Source organism: Hesperophylax consimilis, chromosome 10 (genome assembly GCF_061612785.1).
Source record: "Hesperophylax consimilis isolate HC1 chromosome 10, BYU_Hcon_1.0, whole genome shotgun sequence".
Lineage (NCBI taxonomy): Eukaryota > Metazoa > Arthropoda > Insecta > Trichoptera > Limnephilidae > Hesperophylax > Hesperophylax consimilis.
Genome location: NC_142845.1, coordinates 3746889 through 3764194, shown reverse-complemented (window position 1 = coordinate 3764194; position 17306 = coordinate 3746889). Strand labels below are relative to the sequence as shown.

Below are 17306 nucleotides of genomic sequence, written 5' to 3'. Positions count from 1 at the left end.
CATCGGCATAGTAGAATATATTATATAGATAAATTGAGATATTTTTAAAATTTTATAGATGTAATTTAAATTATCTAATATTACTATGTGATCTATTCTAATGCTTCCTTAAAACTATAAATGTATTTATCTACAAATATTTTCCTATACATCATATTAAGAATGTTTAATTGGTAGAACCTACAGACAAAGTTGCCATATGACAGGTTTGTGGGACTACCCTAAATTCGTACAAATGTTTTACTGAATAAATATTTTAAAAAAAAATTAAATAAATGATAGTCTATTATATGGTTCTTTTTGCTAATTAGTATCAAAAATCTGAAATTTTGTACAGAACTTGATGAACTTGAATCCGTTTATCCAATTAGGAACAAAAAATAAAATCTATAACAAAACATTTACGAGTACGTATTTATCGATCGTGAATACTTTTTCTCATTCCCGCATCGCTTCTTTCTTATCTTATTAGGGCGAGGGATGCTATTGGTTAGGTTAGGTTAGGTTAGGTTAGGTTAGGTTACCCCGACGCCCAGGCTTACAGCTGATGTGATCCCGGGAAGGGATGTCACAGCGGTGATGATAGGTCATGTATTGCTTTAAACAGTTAACCCTTCAGGTTTTAAAATATTTTTATCAACAAATCCCAACGACATGGTGCATTTTCTTGGAATTTCTGAATGCCCCGGAGGTATCTAAAATGTGCTAAATATTACTTATTTTAGAAGTTGTCGTTAAAAGAAATACTATTTCAGAAACCAAATTCAATTATCTTTGAAATATTTGCATTTGATAAAAACGTAGATTTCTCAAAAAAATGAATTTTTAATATTAAACTTGAAAATGTTAACATGAAAATTGACAAGGAATTTTTGACACGGAACGTCTATAATTTTGAAAGAATTCGATATTTATAAAATATATTCATTTTGTGTAGGTAATAAGTAATACAACTGTAACTTCACTTTTTATAGCATTTATAAGATAAAAAATAAAAAAAAAGACTTTTAACTGTCAATTAAAAAATGCTAAAATTCGTAATCGTGCACTTTGACATTTTTTTTAAATTTTATCCATGTTAAATGTATAAATATTTGATACAAACTGTGAAGAATAATTATTTATCTTTCCAATGACGAACATATCACATATCTACGCATTAGGGATGGGATGGTCCGATGCTCTGTAGGAAACTCGCTTGCACAGCGCGGGTGTAAACTGTACACCCTAAAGTTTAAGTTTAGACTTACGGAATTCAATACTTCGTTTGTGTGAAAGCACTATGAAACAATACATTATAGAAAAAAATATAAAAAAACTTTTATAATGTATTGACGCCCCGGTCAGATCTGTCCTTCAGAGGCTATAATGGAATATGATATTTATGGCTAGTAATGTCCTTCCGAGTGCTGAAGGGTTAAGTTACCTAACTTCGGCAACCTCTTGCAGATCTGACTCAAGTCCGTAAGAGAACATCTTACGATCCTTTGGGAAGATTGTTACAGGTGTAACCTGTTTCCTCAGTAAACTCATAAAGGGGTTGTAAAAATGTATTACACTGTATTACTATTGTTGAACTGCTATAAATACGTGTAATACTTCCAAATTGATAGTGCCCGAAATAAAGACTAATTGTGTTCACCGTTAATATTGTGCATTTATTTAATAATCACGTTACAAATCCACAACATCAAATTGTGTAATGAATTTTGTATGTCTGTGCAAGAATCAAATATATTATGTACTAATATTAATGGCAATATGCAGAAAAACTAAAATGAAATCATCCATATTTATTTCACAAGTTAAAATTTTAAATAAAAAAGTTTAAAAAAAAACAATCAAATAACGTACATATCCCATGAATGTTTAAATATTATTCTAGCATTCGTAATTCATGTATCACAAACTCAACTTCAATTCTATGCTATTTAAAACTAGAATTAATTAAAATTTTATAAATGTTGGAACTTCATGCCAATATCATTCATATTTCACACACAATATTTAGTTTTGCGTATTTAAAAGACATCAAAACTAATAAACACTTACCACTCTTCTCATTTCGTCCGTAAGTTTTCGTTAATTGGACTGAAGTTCAATTGCATCGTGTACAGTAGGTACCAGTGGCGGTTCGTGGCCTATCTCATTAAAAGTTCAGTCGTAGATTAAAGAGGGAGAAAAAATTACCCTATTGACATGTTTGGGAAAAATCAACTTAGGATTTTTCCCAAACTATGTATATGTTTCTCTACATCTAAAAGAATTTCATTGCATCACTCTCCCAGAGTAAAACACTGGGGTTTAGGAATATAATGTTGTAGTACACATAAAAACAGAATTTTTATTATTAGAATTTTTTTATATAAAACGTATTAGTATCATCTTCACTAATTAACTTATTTCAATAACCAATTGGAACATAATAATCGCAGAAAAAAGAACGTTAATTTTTTGAAAAAAAATAATTGTATCCACAAATCTCATAGGTGATGTGCACTCAGGCCGCTAGTATATACCCAAGGTTTGCGTGTCTACCGCTATGGCGCCACAAATACATTTTGTATAGACCTAAGAAATATGACGGAAGATCCCATAGGTGCTGATATTCATAACGCACTCATAGGTTTTGATAAAAGTTTTATTTATTTATTTTTCTATATTTTTAAATCATATATTTTTTATAGTTCACTGGACAAACGCACTTCTGAGAAAACCGCCACCGTACGGCACTGTTGGTAAATTACAGATTAAATTTTCAGATTGTCCGCCAATTGACGGATGAGTTGATGATTGACGAGTGATATAATGAGGTACACTTACGTGGAATCCGACGTAGATAGCTGCCTTGATGCTAACAGTGATGACCAACATCAGCACGGCCAGGGGCATGTTGTTTGCCGGCACAAATGACAGCACTATGAGGCCAACTGCAGCACCCCACAAACCTACAAAAACAAATATTAGTCTAGCTTTTACAGAACGACATACTTATATATGCATTCGGGTTCGTAGCCAGTAACCACTGTATAAATTGTGAAAAAGAACACATCAAAAGGGTTTCAGATTGTAATAAATTTGAGCCAACTGCGAAAGATCACGGAGAAAAATGGATAGTTCTAATTCATCTCGGATAGAATCTCATCAAATTATTCGTAATCCGTTTAAAAACGAGATTGCAAGCGTTAACGAATAAATTAATAGGTTTCCTGAGACTTTTAGTGAATGACGAATATATTATGACGATGTCGGAATTTTTAACCGAATTATCTATGATTTGAAGAGTTTCGAAATGCTCATTTTTCTCCGTGAGTATTTTTTTTACTCGTGTTCTGCTAAAAACACGGTTATCGATTTTAGATTTGCAGTTTAGAAGGGTTGAGTTCAGTACACACAAATATAATTGTATGTCCAAATTCATTTCCCAAATTATGAAGTCATTTTACACGCTTTTTTCCACATGGGTCGTCTTTTATTTGAATATTATTCGACAGTAAAAAAAACGTGTTTTATTTTGTACCGATTTTCAACGGCGGGCATAATTTCACATCAGTCATCTGTCATTGTTTCACGTACTATGTGGAAATGTCGTATATTTATTTCGTTTTATGTTTAAATGTCGTTAAAAAGACTTACGATATATACGTATATAACTAAGTGTTAGGTATTGTGAATTTCGCGAGTATTTTCGGTTATTTGTTGACGGCAACGATGAAGGCATGACAGATGATTTCGGGTGATTTACAGTAATTTTCAAGATGTTGTCATTTTTTTGACGACTTATTATTGTCCCAAAATATTATTTCTTCCTTGACAAACTATCTGTATGAAAATAATGATAGTGTAAAGCAAAGATTTTTCGTATGCGTCACGATATAATTTCCATGTGGGGATCGGTATGAAAAAAAAGCATCGTGTAAAACGCCCATTAGACAGGGTTTCGTGAGCAATCTAAACTAAACTAAGACTAGAGGGTCTAGCACGATGAAATCGATAACTTACCGATGACTTTATACCGATTTCTCGAGCACGGTCGCACTGTTGATATCCAGACCAATTTTGATAACACAATAAATGAAATGACATTTCTGAACTTCGAACAGTGTCGAAACATTAACTTTAACATACATCGGCAGTCCGCATGTATGTTTTTACATTAAAAAGGTAGTTAAATTTTTCTTGATGTTGCTAATCATAATTCATATTTAACAACTTGTATTTCCCAATGCTGGAACGGATTCCATTGATCTCGTCTCAGATCAATTAAGACCATGGATCGCGTAAATGATTTCTTTCAGTTCTAATAGCTTTGTTAGTTCATCCGCATTCATTAATAAGCCAGTTAGTTTGCATAAAGAACAACATTTTACAAAAAGTTCTGCATATTGACAGTTTATCCGACACCCTTGGGGCCGCGCTAAAATTAGCGACTATTATTAGGCGGTCTACTGACTGTCGGAATAATATTCTAACCGTGCTCGCAATTATCGCTATCTGACCATAAATGACGGATTTCATTAATGTCGTATTGTCATAGGGCTCTATGGATAGGGCAGGAACAAAAGGATTTTTCCCAGCAAAATGCAATGAATCGTAGGAAGTGAAATCGCATTGACAAAGAGGTCAAAGATGTACAATAAATTGAATGAAAGTAATCAGTACAAACCTATCGTATTGGCGAGCTTCCTGCCAAAAGTGATCGAAAAGACGTTCCGGTTGATCAAATAGTCTGATATGTAGCTGAAGACGAAACTGAAAATCCACATTCCCAGGAAAGGTAGTGCAGACAGCAATCCATTCTGTCAATAAAAATCACAATATCCTTAATTTCTATTGCTATTCTCGTACAGTTTACAGGTTCTTGATATAGCATAGAACTCAATCAATCAATGCAAGCTATTCTCGTACAGTTTACAGGTTCTTGATATAACATAGAACTCAATCAATCAATATAAGCTATTCTCGTACAGTTTACAGATTCTTGATATAGCATAAAACTCAATATAAGCTAATCTCTTACAGTTTACAGATACTTGATATAGCATAGAACTCAACATAAGCTATTCTCGTCCAGTTTACAGATTATTAATACAGCATAGAACTCAATATTAGCTATTCTCGTACAGCTTACAGATTCTTGATGTAGCATAAAACTCAATATAAGCTATTCTCGTACAGTTTACAGATTATTAATATAGAATACAACTCAATATAAGCTATTCTTGTACAGTTTACAGATTATTAATATAGCATAGAACTCAATATAAGCTATTCTCGTACAGCTTACAGATTTTTTTATGAAGCATAGAACTGAATATAAGCTATTCTCGTACAGTTTACAGATTCTTGATATAGCACAGAACTCAATATAAGCTATTATCGTGCAGTTTACAGATTTTTGACAAAGCATACAACTAAAAATAAACTATTCTCGTACAGTTTACAGATTCTTGATATAGCACAAAACTCAATATAAGCTATTACATTCTGAACTTCCGATGGGTTTACGGTCATCAATATATTTACTCTCTACACTTCATTAAGACTCTAATAACGGGGGTTTGCAAGAGGCCCATATTTTAATTGATTCCGACGAATTCGTAAAGATATTACATTTTTAGAGCAATCCCTACGGATGTAAGTTATTTATATTTAAGATTAATAAAAACAGTACCTTACCGATATATTTTTAACACGGTTTGAAAATTTTATAAAACATTTTGCAACTATAAAATTAGCGGTAAGCACCAGATTTTATTTTTTCTAGGCAATGAATTTGTAACTTCCCGAAGGATACCTCTAGAAACATTTGAGATTTTAGTTATGCGTTAATGAGAAATAATTCAAATAAATCTCACTGAAAGATCAGTTTTCTAGCCCTGCTAGAGCAAATTAGACCGTAGGTCCGTCCGTTATGCCGGGCCGTGCCGCGAATATTTTTTAACACGACTTCATCACTTATGTCGTTACGATTCCCACTTTATTTAAGAGATTTGCTAAGATAAATTCAACCGTAGGTGTGCCCAATACTTAAGGGCCGTACGTCGCATATATCTGTGCATGACTTCTTCACTTACATTGTTAAGATTCCGATGTTATTTTAGAGTATTGCACACATTGGAGAGTCGAAAAGGCGTAGCAAACACAATTTTCTACCTATTAGTTTATGTCCGGATTTAAATCTGAAAATGATTCTCATTTCCGATCTTTTAACTTACCTATCTATGTCAACTCTAATAACTGTAAATCTATCTTACTATATCTATGTAAATTGTAACAGTTATTAACTTATTATCCATGTAAACTGTAGCAGTTATTAGATAATAAGTTCCAGTAATACAAAAAATGTTAATAATCAGTAACTGTATGTAAATAGGTTTTTTAAACACGTCACTAGGAGAACCTGTGCTGAGGTGTTCACATGTTTTAACTATCCCACAGTGGCGGAGTAAGTAGTACCCAAAATTACTATCCTCCTTATATTAGCTTTAATACTTGAGATTTTAGTATTTTACGTATTCCTGCGCAAATACAAAAGTTACCATTCATAATTTACTCAATAATTAATTATATAGTTTAAAAGCCCATAAGACAGAGAAATGCATGGGTTCGTCGCAAGACCCACTTGGTTACAGACGTTTTGTTTGGCATCTTGGCCTGTCAAGAGTTAAATAAAGTGTTATTCTTACATCATAAGTAAAAACACAGCATCCTCCTTGAGACCCTCAAGGATTCTGTGGTTCCACCCACGGTGTCAGTATTGTATATTATGTTAGCAGCAGTTAATGTACAATTACAAGTAACTACTCCTGTAATGTACAATTTTACATTTTAAATACATATTATTTCTAGAATACATTTCAATAATCGATTTTAAACAACAGATATATGCGATAATCAAATGAGATATAAATCAATTACAATTCTAATTGAACAACTGTGTGTTATTTAAATCGGTTAAGTACAACAGAGTGTAAAAATATGCGGATGTGGGAAATTGATGAAGCGAGCCATTTGTGGAGTAATGAGTCAGTGCTGTCATTTAAATAAACCTATGTCTGTAGTTCACGAGTATAAAGAAGCAGGTAGTCATCAAACCCCTCGGGACAAAAACGAGCATCTAGATCAGTGTCGCCCAAACTGTTTTACTTCACGGCACACTTGTGAATGGGATTTTTCCGCGGCACACCAAATAAAAATGTCTTTAAAAAGTAAATATACTTTATTAACATGAATAAAAGGATTCCATAGTGCAATTAACATTTTTTTAACATTTATTATTTTGTTAATATAGGTTATAATAATTTTACCAGTGAAACCTATAAATTCATTCTTTGAGGCCTGAAATCCCGTTTTTATAGATTACTAGCTGACGTGTACCCGGAGTTGGTGGGTGTTATCCTTAGGAGATAGACATATACCATCACAGACTTTTCTGTAGGCCTTTTTAAGATATACAATTCTTTTGCACCTTATGTTGATGTATCTCATTAGGTTTAGCCAGCGTTAACAATGTAGTGCCTGAAAACATATTTTTTCGACTTGATTATAAAACATCGACTTTTCTCTACTTTCTATATACAGGGTGTATCGGCACGTACCCGACAAATTTTAACCAGCTATTCCTTAGCACATTTGGAGTAAAAAATGTTATGGGCACTTTGCTGTCCGGTAACATTTTTTTTCAATTAATAACAAAAAATTTAAAAATTTCCACACTACATCACTGTCATTGGCATTGCTTTTCGTGTTCAACAGCTGTTATAAGCAAGTATGTCGTAAAGCGTCTTCGCTCTTTCGCACACACTAAATAATAATAGTTAAAAATGAGACGAATGGTGCCGTGCCATTCCGTTGTGATTGTAAAAGCGCGCCAATATAGGTACACACGTACATTAGTCAACGGAATTCGAATAAAATATTGCCAGATGGGTTTTCAAACTTTGACAAAGGATAAAACAGTGATGACATGTGGTGAAAATATGAATAGTAAATTTTTTATTTAAAAAAAAACGTTACCGGACAGCAAAGTGCACATAAGATTTTTTACTCCAAATATGCTAAGGAATAGCTGGTTAAAGTTTGTCGGGTACGTGCCGATACACCCTGTATATAATATGCATGTATTATATATTTAAACCTTTTGGAAGAAATTATCTAAACGATAGTGAACATCTTATCAAAATTCGTTACGTGGTTTAGAAGAACTAAGCGCACAAACAGACAGACGCGGATAGCCACTGTATTTTATATTATTAAGATAAGATTAGAAACGAGTTAGAATTGAACTCAACAATTTGGAATGCATTTTATAATAAAAGACGTTGTTAAAAGACGTGGGGTTTCGGAAATTAGCGTTTACGAACACGGTGACACGTGATTGATATATTTTAAGATTAAAGATATTTAAATGAATAGTAATTATTTAAAATTAACAATTTTGAGGCTTCTTCTTTCGCGGCACACTTGAGACTTCTTGCGGCACACTAGCGTGCCGCGGCACACAGTTTGAGAGACACTTATCTAGATTTATCAGAACCACGTACCAAGTGTATTATTAATGTTTTAATTAGAATTTATTGCTAATTCTTATAATATTTACTATTTTAATGATTGAGCATTGGATTTTTATCACTAATTGTATAGGCTTATGTGCGTTAAGGGTAATATAACTTTGACTTCCCTGTTATATTTGTAAATGTAATAATTTAAGGTTAGATGCAAATATGCGTTAGCATTTTTTTATGCAAACAGCGCTGATGGAATTTGTAACTAGGACAGATATCATAAAAGGGACCAGGAAATACTTATCATTCGTCAAATATATTATGAATATAATTGTCTTTATTATTGCCATACACCAAATGGTCAACTAGTTGAAGTTTCCGGCGTTGCCAGGTATTTACACAGAGTTGCTCTAAATCAGATGTCAATAGAAATTTTCATCTTATTTTAAGTGTGCATAAATTCGTCAATCTTGGAATAAACTAGAAGATTTGATTAAAGCACCTATCCATATACTCGTCTCTATATATAGAGTATCCGGGGGTAAATAATAATAATAAATTCTTTATTCCAGGATGTGGGGAGGTTAGTGCAATCCCACACATCCCGTAGAGGGTATAAGTGCAGATAATATTTACATAGAGGAAAATAAATAAATTAAAATCCATCGGATCTAAGATTGTGGGAGCAAGTATCTTTCTTCGATGGTCTTCAATGCTCGATCCTGAAGTCAGACGGGATTCTATGATAAGAATATTTCAGGAATGGTTTATCCTTCCCCTCAGTCCTGCAATCCTGGTTCTTAACAGAGCTGTAAATCCTGGAACTCGCCCTTCTGTAAACATCGAGGAGGCACTGAAGTGCCTGGGGAGTCCGAACATCAATCGGTAAGCGTTGTTATATTGCGCCCGAAGCCTTTCCATTGTTATTTTTTTTAAATTAACAAAATACATATACTAACTTTGGGAGGTGATTCCACATTTTACAAACCTCGCTCCCTTGAAGAAAAAGATTGAATTGTGTAATTAGACGTAATTTCGTAAGCCTCGATATCGTGATACTAAACAAGGCTGGTTATTCTTGTGTTGGTACGATAAAATTTCAGGTACTAGGTGGGTGTACGTGATTGGTTCCACATCACTAGGAAAAAGAACTGTTGACGAGTAAAAAAATTAACAGTGGGCAGAAAGTCTACAATACGGATGCAGTGACCTTAGAGATAAAGGGCTAAGGTATGTTGAGGTCTGAGGCAGCCATTCTAAAACGAACTCCCACAATCGTGACAACATTTTTTACCGAACACTTCCGCGAATGTGTTAAAGCCAATGTTATCATTTATTTTTAAACTGGCGATATTATTCGTCTTAAAGAAATCACAACTGAAAACTAAGGTAAGACAACTCTACAAAAAAAACGAAGTTATGACAACTTTATAAAATAAAAGAAAAAAAACTAAGATATCACAAGTTTCCAAAAAAAAGAAAAAGTTGAAAAGCAAAATTCTCTTTTGGCAACTTAACTACGGCAGAAAACTGATTATATAATGCAGAAAAAAATCTTTAACGGTGAGCTCTGAATCATAAAAAAGACAAGACACAAAAAAAATCAACCTCGTTTTTAAAATTGATTCGGTAAAAAAATAACAGTGAGCCCGTCGTCCCACGAGTCGAAATTTAAGTTTGATGTAGCAAGGTAATGATCTGCAGCACAGTTCGGTGTGTAACTTTTCTGCGCAGGGTCTTGCAGCATTCGGTATATGTCGATTGCTTACCGACCCGTGGGACGACGGGCTAAGTTTTTAATTAAACTTTATCGAGACCGATTCTATTCGAAATCGAATGTTAAAGTAAGATAATAGATATAAATTACAATTACCCATGCCCAAAATTAGTTGATAACTTTTTATTTATTTATTTATCATCGTCGTATTGTGCTTTTACACAAAGATTATAAATCTAAGTTTTTATCACATTAACTTTAAAGAACCATTGAAATTTTTATACAAGTAATAAAATATAAAAAAATATATAGTGAATACTTAAGCATGATCTTAATTCGTTATTCTACTCGTTATTTATAATAAATAAAAATTGCTGAACTAATTTGGCTTTGAACATGTCCAGATTTTAATCGAAAATATTAGCGACACCCATAAGTTCACTACCCAGTCTATAAGATAACTCTCGATCCACTATTTATATCTAGCTACCTTCATTATACATCTATATAAGAGGTTCCCAAAGTAGTCTATATGGACCCCCAGGGGTCGATATCGGCATGCTAGGGGTCTATGTACAGAAAAAAATTTGAGGGTCCACGAGATTCAAATGGGGGTACATACGAGCGGACCCCCATTTACCTCACGTAAACATTTAGGAGTTCCGTAAATGACACAATAGACCTAACACAAATATAATAGACTGAGAAATTACTTATTTGATATTTGTATTTTTATATTTCGTAAAGTTGTTAATTGGGGTATATAAATAGAGTCTACGTTCCTTTTCTCGTCAGAATTAATATATTCAAGCAAAACATTGCACGTTGGAAGCCGCGAATTTTCCTAGTTCCCCAACTTGTTTTTGAAAAACGTCCAGGGTAATAATGACGTTCAACATTTAAATGCACTTCACACAGACTTCAAAACTAAGTTGGAGGATATTTTGACTATGGAAATGCAACTTTGAAGAATCGGATATCATGTGACAAGAAGAACTGACTAGAATAAGCACTGACAAAAAACTTAAGGGGCAGTTCTGTAGAGCCAGCTACAGAAAGAAATTCCCGTTGCTTATCCTGCTTCATTTTCATTTGGTGTAATACTTTACAAGGGTGCCCCTGTCTGCATAATGTAAAGACAGAGCAACAACTATACCGCCACCAGGTTGTTGGGCAGGTAAGGGAAAGGAATATTTTTACTAAAAAAATAAATAATTTTCACATGGGACGTTAATAGTTTTAGGAAAATGCAATATTCTCTATGCAGGGGGTCTACGGAAAAAAAAAATTTGGCAAGTGGTCTACGGGGCAAAAAAGTTTGGGAACCTCTGATTTATATGTTAAGGTCACAAACATTAACACAAGTATTTTGTTTTTTTAAGTTCTTTTGCTTAAGAAACCCTTCATAATAAATACATATTTTTTTATTGTCATTCAAACCTGCTAAACTACTTATGTAGTTTGTCAACAGGTGCCTATTGACAACATTTTATGTAATAACATATTAATATATGTACATTTTAAAACTGTATATATCTATAATAATAATGATCATGTTAACTTATCAATTAAATCAATTGGTTAAATTAACTGAATAGGATATGTATGAATATTTAGATAGCAGTATAATATAAAAGATAAATGAATAATCAAATCATTAGTTTCATAGATATAGGTAATACAAAAATTATTAGTCGTTATGTGAATTCCAATTAGAAATACATGGGCTTCAGTAGAACATCAATATAAATCATGTCTCTAATAGCGTCTAATATAATTGAATAAATTTAAAAAGGTCTATATTATAGCCTAGTACATTTACATTTAAATTACTTAATTGAAATCTGGAGAAAGGAATATGAAACATACATAAATGAACTACAGGTAACACAGAACAAAGTAATCAAAAAGCTATTTCACTTCAAACCCATAACATCCACAAAAAATTATATATGGAAACAAACCTGTTAACATTAAAAAACTATATAAATATAATACATGTCTCCTTATATACAATATAAATAATAAACTCATACATACCAAGGCAGAATTCTTTAAAACGTCCCAAGTATACAGTACACACACGGCAACGCGATAACATACATTTAAACACCATAAATACTTTACAATAAAATATATAAATTTGTTTTAGACCACTTTAATTTTAATAGCGCTCTACCGGTTTCGAAAGCACCCTTCCTTCGCCAGGAGAATATTTTTCCGATTTTATGTCCGGGTTAAATCTTCCCCATAGGAAAAACTAAACCCTTCCACACACTTTTCCACAAATGATCATCTAGTCAATCAACATTATGCAAGTGCATTATATAAGCAAAATAATATAAGAACAACACGTCAACTCACCAGAGATCAAATGGGAAAATAATTCACCGACTCCAGATATTTTCATATCAGAGGGTTCGGCTCGGTAGAACTTCTAACAGGGCCTATAAATCCTACTGATCCCTCAACATAAATATTTAAAAAATCTTTCGTTATCCTACATGTATTCAAAATGACCGATTTTTGCAACTTTATATATAAATTTTTTGATAGATCTAATACGCCTAAATTTTTAATGAGAGAGCTAGGTATAATGCCAGTATCCGAAATAACAAATGGCAAAATTTTTATAGTTTGAGAATGCCAAATTCTTTTTATCTCATTTCCTAGATCTGTGTTATTATTATTATTATTATTATTATTTATTTTTTTTATGCTTCCGATTTTGTTGTCCGGGTTAAATCTTCCCCATAGGAAAAACTAAACCCTTCCACTCACTTTTCCACAAATGATCAGCTAGTCAATCAACACTATGTAAGTGCATTATATAAGTAAAATAAATACAAAACAATACAAGAACAACAACACGTCAACTCACCAGATATCAAATGGGAAAAAAATTCACCGTCTCCAGATATTTTCATATCAGAGGGTTCGGCTCGGTTAATATTATAGTTAATATTTGTAATATTACAGGAATTTGGAAAAGCAGTTATTTTTATTATATTATTTAGTTTTAATATTCTCCTGACGAAGGAAGGATGCTTCCGAAACCGGTAGAGTGCAATTAAAATTAAAGTGGTCCAAAGCAAATTTATTTCTTTTATTGTAAATTATGACGAGCCACAAAGTAAATTCTTATAACAAATATGAAATATACCATAAATACACACTATAGCAAGCAATCCATTGGTTACTAGGTGGTCAACATATATAATTGCCTTCCAGAAAACAATTAAAATAAAAAAAAAATTATGTACATTTAAAAATATTGTTCACTTTCTACCAAAAAAAATTACACAAGTAATTTTAGGTTGAGATCAGATTAGAAAAAAAACCGTTCTATAACATCAAAGTTTTATTTATTGCTTATTAAAGTTACACAAAAATCATCCATAAACTACTTGGTTATGTAATACCTATTTAATTATTTCAATTTGATGGATGAGGATTTAATATTATAAAACTCTAACAATATTTAGCTTATTTCGGTAATTTCTTTATATAGCTACAACAGCAGTAATAGGTACATAAACATTGCTAATGAAATGGGATCCCTCTAGAAACATTTCAGATTGTAGTAATACGTTCATCAGAAATAATTAAAATAAACTCCACGGAAAGATCGCTTTTCTAGGCCTGCTAGGGCAAAGTCGACCATAGGTCTGTCTATTGCGCCGGGCCGCGGGCCGAATATTGTTTTTACACGACTTCATTACTTATTTTAGAGATTTTATAGGGCAAATTCAACTGCAGGTCTCAAATACACCAGGGCCGTGAGTCGCTTATGTTTATACACGGCTGCTTCACTTACGTCATTAATATTCTGGATATATTTTAGGGTCTCGCCTTAACTACAAAGATGGTTTGCTCCTTCCTTTGCAGGTCCCTGTGCCCCCATAGGAGACCACTTTGAAAAACCCTGATCTAAAGGTTTGACATTCATTTCAAAACCAACGCATAATAACTGTTCTATTGCCTTATCACAAGACCATTAGCATTTTTATTTGTTGAATAATTGCTCTCCAATCAGTATTGCAATAATTACTACGATAATTACTAGACTTCGCGTAGTGTTGATTAACATCTACGTCCATATATCAAACTTCAGCTAGAAAGAGGCTCGTTTGGTGTAAGTAACAGCATTATTTACTATTTTCACGTAATTTGTATGGGATCGTTATTTTTTGGTCAACATATTCAAACAGTTGTAAAGTTATTATAATTGACTGTGAGTAACAAAGTTGCATTTCGTCAGAGGGTAAATTTTTTTAAGTGTTCCGTGCCCGGCCAATTCTATCAAGGTGGTAGCCGTGTTGGATAGTACCTTTTTATTCCGCCAGAATTCGCGTGCGCGTAAGGAGCTGTCAAATCGGATTAATCAACACTACGCAAGGTCTACTGTTTACTAGTTAGCGATGCAACGATTGTAATTCTGGTACAACATATGCCACAAGTTTATAAAAATATTTAAGATTATCGTTATCAATAAATCTGTAGTAAAATTATATAAAAGTGTCAGTACCTAATTGGTCAATAATAAATTCCCACAGTACCACAGTAAAACTTACTTATCAATGAAAGGAGCTGAACTAACTTAGCTCTTAGAACTGATAGAAATCTTACCCATAATCCACAGACTTAATTAATATATTCTTTGATCAATTGATGATGGAACGAAATCAGTTGAACAAAGACGCGACCAATTGATTCCGTTCCAGCATCGAGAAACAAAAGTTGTTATTTATGACATTTATGATTAGTAATAATAATTGGATAAATTGTATAGCGCCATTTTTATGAAAAATCACCTCATGAACCAATTAATTAAGTCAAAAAGTTAATTAATATTTTTAATTTTTACGTAGCTGTCTGCCGTTTTAAGGAATGTCATTTCAAAGAGATGTACCAGTTTGGCCAGCGCATATCAAATTCGGATTTATTGCGTTATCAACATCGGCTTGGATACCAGCAGCGCGACTGTGCTCGAGAAATCGATATAAAATCATCGTTACGCCTGTCGATTTCACTGTCGACCATCGACTATCGACCTTCAGATATACAATATGGAGTTTATTAAACCTACACTCTGCATTGCACGTAAAATACATTTCGACGAAATTTAAGCATTCTCGAGATAATGAAGAAGTTATTAACTACTTAATGTATTTGTATCTTACAACTTATAATTAGGAGTCTTACAATAATGGTAGGTAATGATGCAAATACAGCAACACATTCTTGTATTTTTCCTACTAAATATCCCATCATTACACGTTTTCTACTAAGAAATATATAAACTCATCATTTAGTATTTTTCCTATGTATATTTTTTCTAATATCTTCCATAATGTGAGTAACTACTAACGCAACATGATTATCGGGTTGAATAGATTCGATATTTTTAATGAACTTTCGTAAAAGCCGTCATGAAAAAACTATTAAATTTAAACAAACCAGATTAAAACATGTCCCATGGCGTTAAATACAGCTGTAGTATGAAAGGTGTCCATGAAGTGGTCCGTGGACTCCGCACCAAACTAAATACATATATATATTTGGTTTATATATATATATATATATATATATATATATTTCTAGCATAAATGTATTCGTTGCCTATCCTTTTTACGTACTTTAGGCAACGAATACATTTAGCCTAGAAACCAGGTATTCTGCAAAACCTGCAATACTTAGTTTAAATATAATACATATCTCTTCTGATAGCCAGTTCCTCTTGGAGTGTTTTGGCTTTTACTCGTACTTGTCTGAAAACTTCAGCCGTTTCGTGGCCATGTCTTCAAAGTAACTAAAGTGTTAAAGGAGCTAAATTGGCTAACAGTGAAACAGACGCTGATCGTGAACGCGATGATATTTATACATAAATAATAAACAACGTGTTACCAAAATACTTTGTAAACAAAATTACATACAACAAGGAAATTATCTATCTTTTTACTAACTATAGACCTGACAAATTATTAGAAAAACTTATGGCTAACAGAATGGGAGAGGACACCTGGAATTTATTTTTATTTTTTATTATTTATTGAGTTAGTTTATACATTTGAATATAAACTTATATAAACAAGATCATATTTCATTTTGTAATTATACATATTTTTACAATAAATATAACATTTATTTTTAAATACATTCATTCTTCCTTCATTCTTCAGACTTTCAGGCATTTCATCATACATTTTTAGTCCTTTGTACATTAGGCAGTTCTGTGTTTTTGTTTTCTTCATATGTGGCAATCTAATCCTATTTACATTTCTGGTTTCGTAATTATGAACATCTCTATTAAAAACAATTTCATTCTTAAAATATTTTGGCATTTGGTTTGTTCAAATCATTTGTTCATGATTTTATGTACAAAAATTAACACATTAAATAATAGTCTCTTTTTTATAGAAATCCAATTTAGCTGTTCTCTCATTTGATCTATGCTTGCGTATTTTCCTTTTCCTAATATACATCTCATAGCTCTATTCTAGACAATCCAAAGTACTCTTAAAAGGACCAGACCCTAGACGAACCAAGAAACTACTCGATATGGACAGAAACTCACTGAGGGAACTGGTAGGACTACTAACGGGACACTGCCATCTCAGGAGACACATGCAGATATTGGGAGTTGAAAACACCAATAGATGCAGGAAATGTGAAGAGGATGAAGAGACTCTAATTCACCTATGGTGCCAATGTCCTGCCCTGGTGGGAACTAGGCTCAGATACCTGGGGAGACAGACAGTAGAACCAGAAGACATAGCCACATACCCAATGACAACCCTTGACAACACTTTATTAAAGGGACTGGGTTGTTGTTAAAGGATTGAGGTAAAATGGGAGATAATCCAATGGGCCTATGGTCTAAGTGCTTACGGGAACTATGTGTAAACCGTCTCCGCTTTTAAAAAAAAAAAAAAAAATATATATATATATATGGGTAACAGATTGCATCCACCGGTTCGTCAATCACACAAATATATAAATGTAGAATGCATTTGACCAATGAACATGATGTTGCGTGAAAATTTACATAAATTATTATTTATATTAAGGACCATACTTAC

At 32.7% G+C, this 17306-nt stretch overlaps 1 protein-coding gene across 1 annotated transcript in view; it reads right to left on the bottom strand.

The window, feature by feature from the left end:
• The window catches only part of LOC149420198 (putative inorganic phosphate cotransporter), a 93151-nt gene that overhangs the window by 21473 nt on the left and 54372 nt on the right, over window positions 1-17306 (bottom strand). The window contains exons 7-8 of the mRNA XM_089636316.1: window positions 4667-4799; window positions 2824-2948 (exon numbers count right to left, since the gene is read on the bottom strand). Of these exons, the coding sequence (XP_089492442.1) occupies window positions 2824-2948; window positions 4667-4799 (258 nt within the window). The remainder of the gene's footprint in view (window positions 1-2823; window positions 2949-4666; window positions 4800-17306) is intronic.